Here is a 13,213-nt window from a genome sequence, read left to right as displayed (position 1 = left end):
GCCATGTCATAGTGAAGTCTGAAGCGAAAAAAAATGAGTAATAGTAATCCTGTCTTTATTTATTTTTTGGCATTTTGTTCACTGTGGTTTTTTCACATTAAAGTGTTATTTATCTCGATTATTGAGCTTTTGACATCCTCTTAAAGTTTGTGCCCAAAATAAGTGCTTCACTTGCCTCTCCCTAGTTCTGGCTCTGATACCAGTTAAAGACCCTCTCCCCACAGTGCCACCCATCCCAGGCTCCTGAACTTAACTATGATAGGTATACTTCCTCAAGACTCACCTCTGCGGCAGTCATTTATATGGGGCATTTTCTTGTGAGTCAACTCATGTCGAAGTTCAACAATCCAATCTGGAATGTTAACCTGATTGTGAGGAAGGGTGTGAGAAATTAGACAATATTAAAGCTGGAAGGGACCACAAAAATGAATTACCCTGGACTCCCTGCATTTTACAGAGCAACTGAGGTCTTGAGGAGGTTCCAGTCTTAGTGGCAGAGCCAAGATTATAAACAAGGTCTCCTTATTCTTTTTACTATTCTGTAGGGATGATTTTCAACATCAGAAAAGGTTATCTGCCTCTTCCAACCACCAATGACCCTCTTCCAATAAAGAGATTCCTATGAATGAGCATTAACAATCACCTCCAGCCTTCCTCTGCTGTGTCTGTATTAGTCTGAATCCCTGGGTACCCTTTATCCTTCCTCCCTCCCTCCTACACCCTTTTTCAGGAAGCTTCTCTTGATGACTGAGAACCTGTCTGCCCTCTAGGCCTCTACACACCTCCATACTCACTCAGGGCAGGAATGTCAGGCATTTTCATGCTGCTTGGCTGAGCTTTTCTCCTCTCTCAGACTCTGAGATTCTAGAATGCAGGCATTGTGACTGCTACCTCTTTCCTGTCCTCACCCAGTGGAGCATTCCAGTGCTCCACTCACAAGCTGGACTGGCCAAGCCACCGAAAATAGCAGCCATGAGCAAGGGAGCAACTCTTCTTCTTTCAAGCTGAGGGCTGAGGCTCTGGGTTCTTGCTTGGCTTGGCTGGTAGTGGTGGGATGAGCTAGTCTGACTGCATGCCCACATCACCCCATGCCTCATTTAGTGAGCCTTTCTGGGGAGAGAGAATTGAGTAAAGTGATTTTGTCATACACACCTCCTGAGCCAGGAACTTGAGAGGGAGCTTGACAAACTTTGTCTTCCTCTCAGAGATGAGATTCACAAACCTGGGTTGGGGAAGAAATAAGTGGCACAGACCAAGGAACTATTTTGCTCAAACAAGTGGGGCTTCAAAACACCTTGCTGAGTTACTGACACCGTGCATTTCTGCAACCTTTCCAATAACTGTTCTTTCCTGTTCTTATGACTGGTATCAGCCAGCATTGGGATGTCTTCCCTGTACTGGAGCCATACAGATGAATAAGACACTGCTGTGGCCTTGAAGAGGTCAGTCCAGGATAAACATTCATGACATGATATAACATACTATGCTAGATCATATGTTATAAATGCTAAAACAAAAGACTACCTACATCAAATGATATGGGGAGCCCACCTCAATGATGGATAAGGTAAAATTACTAGGGAGGACCTCTACACACACAAAGGAAACAGTAGGAGAAGAGCAGACTCTGACAGATAAGAAAATTCAGTGGCAGCCTTTTTCCTGATGTGTATGAAACAGCTAGAAACACTCTAAATTACTTTGTAAATCAGGAACTCCCCTCCCATGTGTTCACTTCAATTCAGCAATCTTTCAGTGTTCATGGACAGAAGGGGAAAATCATGGTGCTAGGTATACATGACGGAAAGGTTGAAAAGTCCACATTAAATCATGGCCAAGGACATCAAACCATTCAGAGAAGCTCTTGTGGGTAAAGGATAAGAAAAAAAAAATCAAATTGTCAAAGCTGGAAGAGACTTGTTGAGATCACTTGGTCTAAACCAATCCTACCTCACATTCCAGAATAAGAAGGAAAGAAAAATGGGAGAGAAGGCTCCCAGGGGGAAAAAAAAAAAGAGGAATGTGTGTTGACAGGGGGGCACCAAAAGCTGTCAAATCAAACAACCACAGGGTGACCCTTACAGAAGGACACACAGGGCTTTTTGCTTCAGGTAGCACCTAAAGCCAAGCTTTGCTTATTAAGTGCTACCCCCACCCCCACCCCTTTACCCAACCCCACTCCTACCCCTGTAGGTCTTACCTGACCAACGCCATGCCATAGAGCAGTCTAAGTTCATCAGTGCCCAAGCCACCAGTTACATCCATGAGTTTACAGCGTACCAGGTCAGCAGTAGAAGCCACTGCCAGGGGGAGCTCGTTGCCTAACCTAAAGGGCCACAGTCCAGCACCATCATAAAGGTCCCTTACCCTGGTCCACCCTCCACCTCAGAACTTGGTTGCTGTAAGCTATTCACAATTATATAACTGTACTGGCTCAAGAGTGCATGACAGGACACAAATCAAGTGGGAAGGGGGAGGATAATGTCCCTAGGATCCAATAATATACAGGGCATGAGAGGCTGGCTAGGGTATACAAAGGACACCTAAGGCAATCAACCAGAAATTAAGTGTGGGCATATCTCTTTCTTTCACTCCACAACTTCAACTCATTCAGTTAGAGAAGCCCTTATCCTTTGCTCCCAACCAAATCTTACCAACTGGACTGAGGTGCCTCATTCAAACATGGTTTTGCTAGCAAGCACCCCCACCCCAGCCGAATTCAACTCAGAAATCCACCCCAGTTTGTTAACCTACTCCTTAAGCCCTGGCTCAGCAACGCTGGTCCCTACAGTACCCTCCCCAAGATGGAAGAAGGTAAGGGTTAAAGCTGGCATATTTAACAAGAGGGTGATTGAGGCACATCCCCACTTTCTTTATCCAAACAGGATTAGTACCAAAACTTGGCTGCTTGACTTTCCCCCAGGCTCTTGGGAAAGGGGCAACGCCCAAACCGCTCATAAGGACATTAGGCATTTAGGAGAAGACTGCAAAATAGGGCCTTTATAGGAATCCTACAAAGGAGGAATGAGGTGCCACCAACACGCAAGAGGGGTGAGGCAGCCTTACCTACTTCTCCACACAGTGATGCGGTTCAGGGCGTACCGCTGCAATTTATGGTCGTCACAGAACAGATACACCATCACCTGATCCCATTCGGCCCTACTGAGCCAGGCGACCACGATGCGCTGGGCCCAAAGTGGTGACGACCCTTTCTCTTTGACGCACTTCCCGCACCACGCACTCCACACGCGATCCATCCCCTAAAGACCCACACCTGGCCAGGCCCCGGATTCCCAACGGACACCGGGTTTGGCTGCAGGCCTTGCGCTGGACAGCAAAGCTTTCAGTTCAACGTGCTACCCTCACTCCAAACCGCCGCCCTGCCAGTAGCCAATGGAAAAGCGTGACCCGGACGGAAGCCCGCCTTCCAGAGTTAACGTGGCAAATCGGAACACGAGAGCTGGGGTCGACTTAACCACAAATTGGGGTCACAGCCTCGCCAGCCGGAAGTGTTCTTTTCTCAAAGCAACCGTATTGGCTTCTATCGTTCAGCCTCAAGGTTCCGCTAATTTCCTGGTTGCTAACGGGTTTCTGTCCCAGACCCTGAGGACGCGCGTTTAACCTGCAGGAGGAATTTTAGTTTGAGCGGTTTGGCAGACAGGGGAAGGATCGTGGTCGTCCTGTGTACTGGGAATGTGTTTGTAAGTATGTTTTCATTACCATGAATCAGCACCTGACCCAGAAAAACACGATGGACACTGAAGCATGACTACAGNAAATCTGCTGGGTGTTCTCATCTATGCATTGAAGGGCTGAGGCTGGGTGATCTCTAGGTTCTCTTCCATAGCTGGAAATTGTAGGATTTTACTCACCCAGCATTCCACTGCTATGTTGGTTTCAAAATCCGCATAGGTATACTTAAGTTTTTCTGCATAATTCCTTAGGATTCTGGAGTTGCGGGGGATGGGAGACAATTTTATGAATCCCTTCGTACTTTACAGGCTGGCTAAAATGTGTTTAGGGTTGTGTTCTAATCTTTCTCACAGAAATTATTTTCCAGTCTAACACCTGAGGAAGGACTACTGATAGCAGTCTTAACAGCATTTCTGTGAGTAGCAACGCAATCCAATCCAATCTCCATATGTACTTTCTCCACCCATTTTCTCCTAAGATGTAGTATTTTCACATGGTTCTTGAATGACAGTTACTCTGTCCTGAGTAGACATACCAACCAGGAGGCCAAGTGTCTGCTGGAAACTAAATACCCTTTAAACTTCAGGATCTTGGCTGCATACAGGCAAAGACAGGGAGATGGCTTATACGGTTCCTTGAGATCTAATCCAGTCAGAGGAGCTGCCAAATCTGAAGTAATCATTTGTGAACATTTTGGGGGGTTGGAGGCTAGTTTTGGATAGGGCTTTTCCTTAAACACCCGTATCCTTCCCCTTTCATTCTCCATGAAGTTGATGGTCTCCCTATTTCATGTGTTCCAAGAAAAATTGACCGAAGTACTTAACAAGAGTACCATGTCTAATATGTGACAAATGAAACTNCAAGTTTGTTATAAAAAAAAAAAAAAGTTTGTTAAGTAGTGATGGCTTTGAGGAGTTACTATATTAGTTTCTTGTAGCTGCTTTTACACATTTCCATAAACTTGGTGGCTTAAAACAACCAAAATTCATTATCTCACAGTTCTGGAAGATAAAAGTCCAAAATCAATATTATTTACCTGAAATCGAGGTATTTTCAGGGCCATAGTCCCTCTGGCTAGGGGAGAATCCATTTCTTGTCTTTTACAGCTTCTGGTGGCTTTTGGCGTTCCTTGGCTTGTAGCCACATCACTTCAGTCTTCAAGGCCAGCATCTTCAAATGTCTCTCTGTTCTATCTTCATTTCACCTTTTCTTTGTTTATGTAAGATCTCCTACTACCTTCTTCTACTACATGTGATCACATTCAGGGCCAATCTGCAAAATCTAGGATAATATCCCCATTTCAAGATCTTTAATTTACTTCTTTCTGCAATTAAATTTTTAAACTTATTTAACCATATAAAGTAGCATTGTTCCATTTTATTTATTTTACCATAGGAAGTAACAGTCACAGGTTCCAGGGATTAGCATGTTGATGTCTTTTGCTTGGGAAGAGGGGTGCTTTTTACAGCCTACCAGAAATCCTTCCTTGTCACATGTTCATGAATTCTAAAAATCTCCAGGCATATGGTGCTGCAGGACATCTCCAGCTGTACCAATGGGCTTGAATTAAACAAGCTCTCTCCAAATCTCAGGCATTGCCTGTGAAATCTTAAAGTTGATCAAATTTGTCTTCAAGCTACTGCTTCCCCTTGTTTGTTTCACCATGCCCCTCCTTCTAACTCCCCACCCCTACTTTTGTGCATCCAACTCAACTAAGGCAGGCCTGAGGCCCCTAACGAGCACATACCTGTATGTTGATACCCTTCAAGTCTCCAGCTCTGCCCCTTTCTCTGGAGTTCCAAACCCATTTAATCAACTGCCTGCTATGCTCAGTATCAACCTTTCCAAAACTAAAATACTTTCACCATAAATATGACCCCCCTCCTATATCCTTTGATTCTAGTAAAAGGCAACACTATGTACACACTCATCCAAACAGAGTTCAGTCTTTGCACTCAGACTGCTTGAGGTTGAATTCTGGCTTCACCACTTACTATCTGAAAACTTCAGCAAGGTATTTAATTTTTCTGTGGCTCATTTTCTTCATGTGAAATGGAGGGGAGAAAGCACTTACCTCACAGAACTGTGTGGATTAAAAGAGATAAGTGGAGAGCTCTTAGAACCATGTAGGACATTGTAAGCACTGGAAATATTAGTCTATATGTTATTAACATTATTCTCTACTATTCCGCCTCTCCTTCACCTCCATGCTGCCCTTCCACACAACTATCTAGTAAATTCTATTTACTATGTTTTTGATCAGTCCACTCCTTGACATCCACTGCTCTAGGTCAGGCCTTGGTTCTCTATGAATCATGTACTACTCCCCTAATTGGTCTCCCTGCTTCCATCCCTTACACAATAGTTTGATAAAATGGAACCTCATCTTGATAGAGTCATAAATTCCTGGATTGTTTTCCTGAAATAGTAAGCATTAAATGGCTTTCCTTTGGAAAGCCAAACCTACCTCATGTCCAGTTATTCCTTGTAACACACTGAAGTTACAGCTTCAATGGATCAAATCTACCTCATGTCCAGTTACAAACACATTGAAGTTACAGCTTGTCTCTGAATATGCAAACCTCTTGTAAGCCCTTCTATATTATGTTAGCACTATCTGGAAGGCTTTCTTTTTTCCCTCTTTTTGGCAAACCACGATTCATTCTTTAAGATTCAGGATCCTTTGTCAAATCCAGTTTTCTGAATCAAAGTAAACCTGTCGTGTCCTTCTCTGAACCCCCACGCCACTTTGTACATCCTTCTATTGGAGGAAGGGAAAAAAAGAAATGCTTGCTGAATGCCTACCATGGACTATGTTAAATGCTTGAAAACATTGAACTTTGAGTGCTGGGCTCCAAGAAAGCAGCCACAGTTGAGAAACTTTATCACCCTTTTGTGTTAAAACAACAACAAAAACCCAGCTAATTGTAAAAGGACCACATTGCACTGGCATATTTTAAGATAAGACCCTATCCATACTTCCTCATGACTCCTGTAACTGGTGATGATTCCTTTGTTCACTTGCCTCTATAAAACTTTCTTTACTTTTATCAGTCTCCCTATGTCTATAGCCTGAATTCTGTGAAATTAGTTTTGTTCTTATTAGTTTACAGATGCGAGAACCAAAGCTCAGCTGCATGGCCTAAAATGGTACCAGTAAGAAGGAAAAAATGTGATTCTGTTGCAAATCTGTGTGTCTTCAGCCTAGGCTCTTTCTGAAACTCTCAGACATGGGATGTTATTTACCTATTTACAGGTCTGCTTCAGACCAGGAAACCTTCAAAACCCGGGCTATCCAGGGCCCAATTAATCTTAATCCTTGTTTCTGTATGAATTCCTGAATAAACCATGTCAATTCCCACTGAGGTGAGGTGAGGTAGTAGTTTTGCAATGTTTCTCCCTTTCTTTTTAACCTAAGTCTCTTTTTGATAAGCAGGAAAGATAAATGTGAAAGACTGGAATTTTGAGCCAAAGGAGAATTTACATTTTACATTTTAAATGTAGAAGAAGGTGTTATCCTAAGGAATGGGGCCCTCTGAGGAATTTCAGGCCTGATGAGGAGGGACAGTTGTGAAGAGGGGGAGGGTAATGTCCCTTCCAAAACCTCCAGCCTTCAAAAGCCCTCAGTTGGCAGAATTTCCTCAGAGAAGTGGGAAGAGAATGGAAACTCCTCATTGTCCACTGTGTCACATTTATTATTCTACCTCAAGATCAGGTGCTGGGAGGTGTTAGCCAGATAACATCTCAGGTTAATTGCCTGTTTCTGTTATAGGATCCTCTCGAGAATCATAATATCCTCTCAATGGAGGAGGCCCCAGGGGTCATCTTATCCAGTCCCCTGACAAAGTAGATTGTATCTCAGTCAAATGGGAACCTATGCCTTCTTAAGGATTTATTTTAGACACTAACAGTGCTCACATAGGACAGTATTATTCCTGTCTAGCTTGCATGTTTTGTGCTGAGGAGCAGTGTGCCTTCTTTCAGCTCTCTGCTGAAATGGCAGACAACATTATGGATTCAAAGTTCCCACTCAACCCTTAATCTACTTGAATATGGCCTCTATTTTATGCTCAGATTATGTATTCAGGTGTTGGGAGAATATGTCCATGAACCCCAGACATTCCTCTATTATTAGCATAGAAGGTTAGATTGGAGCAGTGCAAACTTGGTGAGAGAGGGTATTATCACCTTTAGGGGGTCTATCAATATCTAAGGCAGTGGCTTTCAAACATTTCTGGATCCAGACCCATTGTGAGAAATATATTTTACTTCATGACTCATTTCAAGCATGCATATATATAACTGAAATAAAGTTTACACAAAAGAGTATTTAACCTTACTACATGCAATTCAATTCTAGTTTATTTAGTTTCATTTTATAGTTTATTTACTATTATAGTAAAGAGGTTCATGGACATATGCCAACACCTGAGAATCACAACCTTCTGTTCCCACACTTAGCCTGGACATTGAAAACTAAAACCACACTTTATTGTTTACACAAATATGACTTTGGTATTCTATTGTATTCATTACTATGACTTTACTTTTCCAGGGCTCCCCTGCTCAAGCAAATATTCTATTACAGGAACATCCTGAAAAATCCAATGAGTTCTTCAATTGAAAGCATCAACAGAGAGTTTAAAATGCCCTAAGAGTCTTTTAATCCCTCACTTCAAAATCCTTGTCTTGCTGTTTCCATCAACCCTGGACTGTGGTATTATACTCATTACCTAATTCTAATCAAGCCCCTGCATTAAAAGACCTACCTTGTGGCGCCTGGGTGGCTCAGTCGGTTGAGCGTCCGACTTCTGCTCAGGTCCTGATATCATGGTTCGTGAGTTCAAGCCCCATGTTGGGTCCTGTGCCGACAGCTCAGAGCCTGGGGTTTGCTTCAGATTCTGTGGCTTCTTATCTCTCTGCCCCCTCCACTCATGCTCGCTCTCTCTCTCTCTCTTTCTCAAAAATAAATGAACATAAAAAAAGACCTACTTCAAACAAGACTTCCAGTTCTCAAGTTCTAACTTTGTCTTCCCTCTCCCTAAGACATCTCTGCCAAAGCTTTGCATAGGTGGTGTTCTTCACCCTAGTAAGCAATAAACTCAGTTTGGTCTTATCAACAGTCTGTGTTGGTAATATTTAGGAAGCCACCTTTTCATATACTACATGATGCAGATACAACATGGGGTTTTGGGGGGAAAACTTACGAGTAGGCTGAGAAGTGGAAGAGCACACATAGTCTCCTGATGTCTCCTTGTTCCATGGCATATGGCAGTTGCAGATGTGTGCAGTAAGGCCAACGAAGAGGGACCTGCTTGGACAGTAGGCTGTCTGTGCAACTATAAGCATTCCAAGAGAGCACAAGCTGTACTTCCACCCTGGGAAAAGGAGCTAAGGCGACACCTAGTTTCTCTAAGTAACAAGAAATGTATCAGTGATCTCCCAGATCAGTAACAATGCTAGGGAGTATGTATGCCCAAGGCCAATGTCTACATACTAAGGGACCTAGGAAGAGCCTTTCCTGCCAAGAATGCTGACATCAGCCAAAAGCCTTGTTTTTCCACAGCTAGCTCAGTATAGCATATCCAGCTCTCAACTGAGCTACTGAAAAGGGGAAGAAAATGAGGCTCTAGGGCTATCCAGAATTGTCTCTCATCAATCACCTGGTAGTGATTCCACAAAGGACTATTGGGTTGCAACCTGCTGTTTCAAAAGCACTGTTCTAATTTTCATGGTAATTAATATGTTCATTATTTTTATTGTAGCCATGGTTTCATGACTGTCTACACCTGGAAGTGATTCCACAAATGACTATTGGGTTGCAACCTGCAGTTTAAAAAGCACTGTTCTAATTTTCATGGTAATTAATATGTTCATTATTTTGATTGTAGCCATGAATTCATGACTGTCTACATATACCAAACTCATCAATTTTTATACTTTAAATAATGCAGTTTATTGTGTGAAAACTAAGTCTATGAAAAACTAATAAAAGGAGTAGATAGCAGTAGAAGGTATATTTGCAACAAGATGGGTCATGTATTGGTAATTGGTAAAGCTACCTTTGCCTGTATTTGGAAATCTCCTGCATAATTTTTAAATGCATTTTACCACACAGATACCAAAACAAAACAAAACTTCAAAAACAAAGAACCTGTACTAAGGATCTGAACCATGGCTGCACAGTTATTATAAGGAGCATGGTGAGTGAAAATTGCTTCAAGGCTCCAGCTGACACATATTTCTTTAGGAACTTCTGTTACTCTTTTGAAAAAAAATTTCTACTATCCTAAGAGCATAGGAGAAATATGGAGAGTAAGTGGTATTCATGTATTCAGTAATTCATCAAAGAAATATTAATTGAGCACCCATATATAGTAGGTACTCTACTAGGGGATGATGCATCAGTGGACAAAATTAAAGTCATGGCCCTTATGGAGCATACATTTTAGTGGAAGGAAAATGACAACTTACAAGAAAACAAGTACTGTGTAATAGGATTTCAGATAATGATAAAAGCTATGGAAAAGAAAGTAGGTACAGGGTAAGACAAGGAGTTCAAGGAATGCCTCTAAAGGATGGGTTCAGTCTAGAGTTGGGATTGAAATATTGGAAATGGAGACAAGGGAAGGAATAAGAAAAAAGGATTAGATACTAAAAATCAAGGTTATTTACTAGATATTGGAGGAAAAGTGCTAAAAATAAGGGAGGTATCAGTCAAGTGAAAGGTGTCAAAGCCCCTGCCCTTACCCCTACCAGTAGAAGGGCATAAACACAGAGTACCTGAGCTGGTGCTGTCAGAACAGAAACAGCACAGTTGGTTACTGGTTGGTCACCTGTCTATGTCTCACTTTTCATTTGTCCAATAATCAGCTGTGCCATATGTTGCTCAGTAGTTGAAATTTATATCAGGTTGGAAAGCCAGAGCTTGGGATTGGGCATCCAAGAGCTGAGAATCGTTAAATCCTGATCCTTACTGACCAGGGTTGGGGGACTGTTTCACTTGGGGAAGTATGACCCCACATGGATCCTCAATACTACCACCATGCCTTATCATCACCTTACCACCTCCCCACTTTGTGTTGTTTTAATTATATTCTTCCAAACAAGTTTACATTTACAGAATATGTAAATTGTCATTAACTATATACATCTAACCACATAAATATAACCATATAAATGTTAGGGATATTTTGAACAGTCTTTTTTGTGTGAATCCTCCTTCCCATTTTTCTCATAATTCATGTTGATGCTATTATATATCTTTCCCTGCACATAACCAAATATTCTTATGCAGAGATGCACATATTGTTTTCCAAAATGAGATCATATCATAAAGACTTTCCTGCATATTTCCTTCAGCAATATTTCATTAAAGTCCCTTCAAGTCATCTGATATAGCTGAAATTGTTTCTTTTCATTGAATGGGTGATAATCCCTGTCAGGAACATACTGTAGTTTTTTTCAACTGTTCCTTATTGCTGGGCATTCACTTTGTTGCCAACTTTTTGCCACTAAGAACTATGATGAAACAATATTTTGTACATATTTGCGGGAGAGGTATTGTTGCCATACATAACTCACACAGTTACAGTTACACTTGATGGCCTTGCCAAGAAGGATAAACAGGCTCGTCAAAATTTTTAAACTGTTTTTGTACTGTTTTCCAATTTCCATGGTTTAAACACTTTCATTCTAGCCAATTTCAAGCTATGAAAGTGAAATCATTGAACATACAGTGGGAAGAGGTGAACACAGTGGGCTTCAGCCTATAAGAACCAGCTCCAGTACAGCACCTTGAGGACTGATAGAAAATATGGTATTCTATTCTCATTTTTTATTTGTTAATTTCTTTCAATGGGAGAAAGTGGAACGCTTACTAGCAGGTCTGCACTGCACAACTCTGTATGGCACTATTCACATCTACGTGAAGGATGGTATCCAGAGTTTTGCAAAGCATAACTGTTCTCGTTGGCCCTACTTCCTAATAGCACTAAAATGATACCATTAGCTTCTTTTAAAGGCTAACATGAGCATACATGGCAGAAGTTCTAAAGTTTAACATGTAGCAGAATCATTTGGAATACTGGTTAAAACTAAAATTACTGGGCTTTACACCCAGAATCTCTGACTCTGTAGGTCTGGAATGAGGCCTGATATTTTGCATTTCTAAGTTCCCAAAATGGTGGTGACACTGTAGATTTAGGGACCACCTTTTAAGGACTGCTGATATAGAATAAACTAGGTGCTTTTTCTGTGAGCAGGAAATACATGGCTGGGCCACTCAATTAGAATCCCTGCATTAGGGAATAAGGGCTCAGGGTAGAGTGGAGTCCCAAACTTTTATGCCAATTGGGGCTTGGCAGGTAACAGAAGTATGTGTAGTGGCTACCTGGGGTGTAGAAAATGTTATGTTTAGGATCAATTTCTTGGTTTTGAGGTTTAGGAGCCTTATAAGGGACAAATTGACCAAAGCCAAGGACATTGAGGGAGTAAGAGCTAGGCACTGTGGCTGGGAGATGGGGTTGAGAAGAGTTAGCAGCCCAGGACAACAGTGTAAAGCAGATATTAAAAAGAAGAAGAGGGAGGGTCTCTGGCCCTCTTTCTTTCTAATACTCCCTACTTTCACACTTTAATATCTGCTTCAGGATCCTAATTTTCAGGGTATTAAGAGAGCCTGCTGGATGAGAATTAAAGGTACAGAAGTGTGAGAGGGTGTATTGGCTTCCACTCAGCCCTGATGTGAAAGGGTCAGCTTAGCCTGCAAGCCTGATTCTAGAGAATGTAGTGACATGAGCTCTGCACTAGATGGCAGGGTACCCTAGTGTTCCTATTCCTTTTCCTCTCTCAAGACAGGAAGTCAGATCTTTCTCTGGACTTTATTTTGACTTATCTGTAAAATGAGAGCTTTGGGCTAGATTACATTGATAAGGGATGGAAGCAGAAAAATGTTCACCTTTACCCCAGAAGGCTGACCTATATAGTCTGTGTAGTTTTGATAAGGATCAAATACGTGCTGATTGCTACATTCTTTTTGTTTTGTTTTTTTTGTTGTTGTTTTTTGTTTTTGTTTTTCTAATAGTTTATTGTCAACTTAGTTTCCACATAACCCTCAGTGCTCATCCCCACAAGTGCCCTCCTCCATGCCCATCCCCCCCTCCCCCCCACATCCATCAGTCCTCAGTTTTTGTCAGCATTCAAGAGTCTCTCGTGGTTTGCCTCTCTCCCTTTCCCCCACCATTTCCGCCCTTCTTCTCCCCCTTGTGCCTCCGTCAAGTTCCTCCTAATCCTCCTATATGTGCAAACATATGGTATTTGTCCTTCTCTGCCTGACTTATTTCAGTGAGTCCATTCTGTAAATGTAAATTCTACACCCACCGACATTTTCATCTCTTTCTCTCAGGAGTACTTAGACTATATAGTTTCGCTGATTGCTACATTCTTAAAGGGTCTCATGACTGCCTGTAAATCTCACCTACATTTAATATCTGAGTGATAAGCACCAGAGAAATCTTGTGAA

The 13,213-nt window shown here is 41.9% G+C and overlaps 1 protein-coding gene across 2 annotated transcripts in view; it reads right to left on the bottom strand.

The window, feature by feature from the left end:
* Nucleotides 1-3,365, bottom strand: part of LAS1L (LAS1 like ribosome biogenesis factor) — a 19,839-nt gene extending 16,474 nt beyond the window's left edge. For both annotated transcript variants that reach the window (XM_077770993.1, XM_077770994.1), the window contains exons 1-4: nt 3,067-3,365; nt 2,201-2,326; nt 1,153-1,222; nt 284-365 (exon numbers count right to left, since the gene is read on the bottom strand). In XM_077770993.1, the coding sequence (XP_077627119.1) occupies nt 284-365; nt 1,153-1,222; nt 2,201-2,326; nt 3,067-3,257 (469 nt within the window). In that variant the 5' untranslated portion in view covers nt 3,258-3,365. The remainder of the gene's footprint in view (nt 1-283; nt 366-1,152; nt 1,223-2,200; nt 2,327-3,066) is intronic.
* Nucleotides 3,366-13,213: the final 9,848 nt, after the last annotated feature.

The sequence above is a fragment of the Crocuta crocuta genome, unplaced genomic scaffold, assembly GCF_008692635.1.
Source record: "Crocuta crocuta isolate KB4526 unplaced genomic scaffold, BGI_CrCroc_1.0 scaffold800, whole genome shotgun sequence".
Lineage (NCBI taxonomy): Eukaryota > Metazoa > Chordata > Mammalia > Carnivora > Hyaenidae > Crocuta > Crocuta crocuta.
The sequence above is the reverse complement of the archived record's forward strand: the minus strand, read 5'-3'. Positions and strand labels throughout refer to the sequence as shown.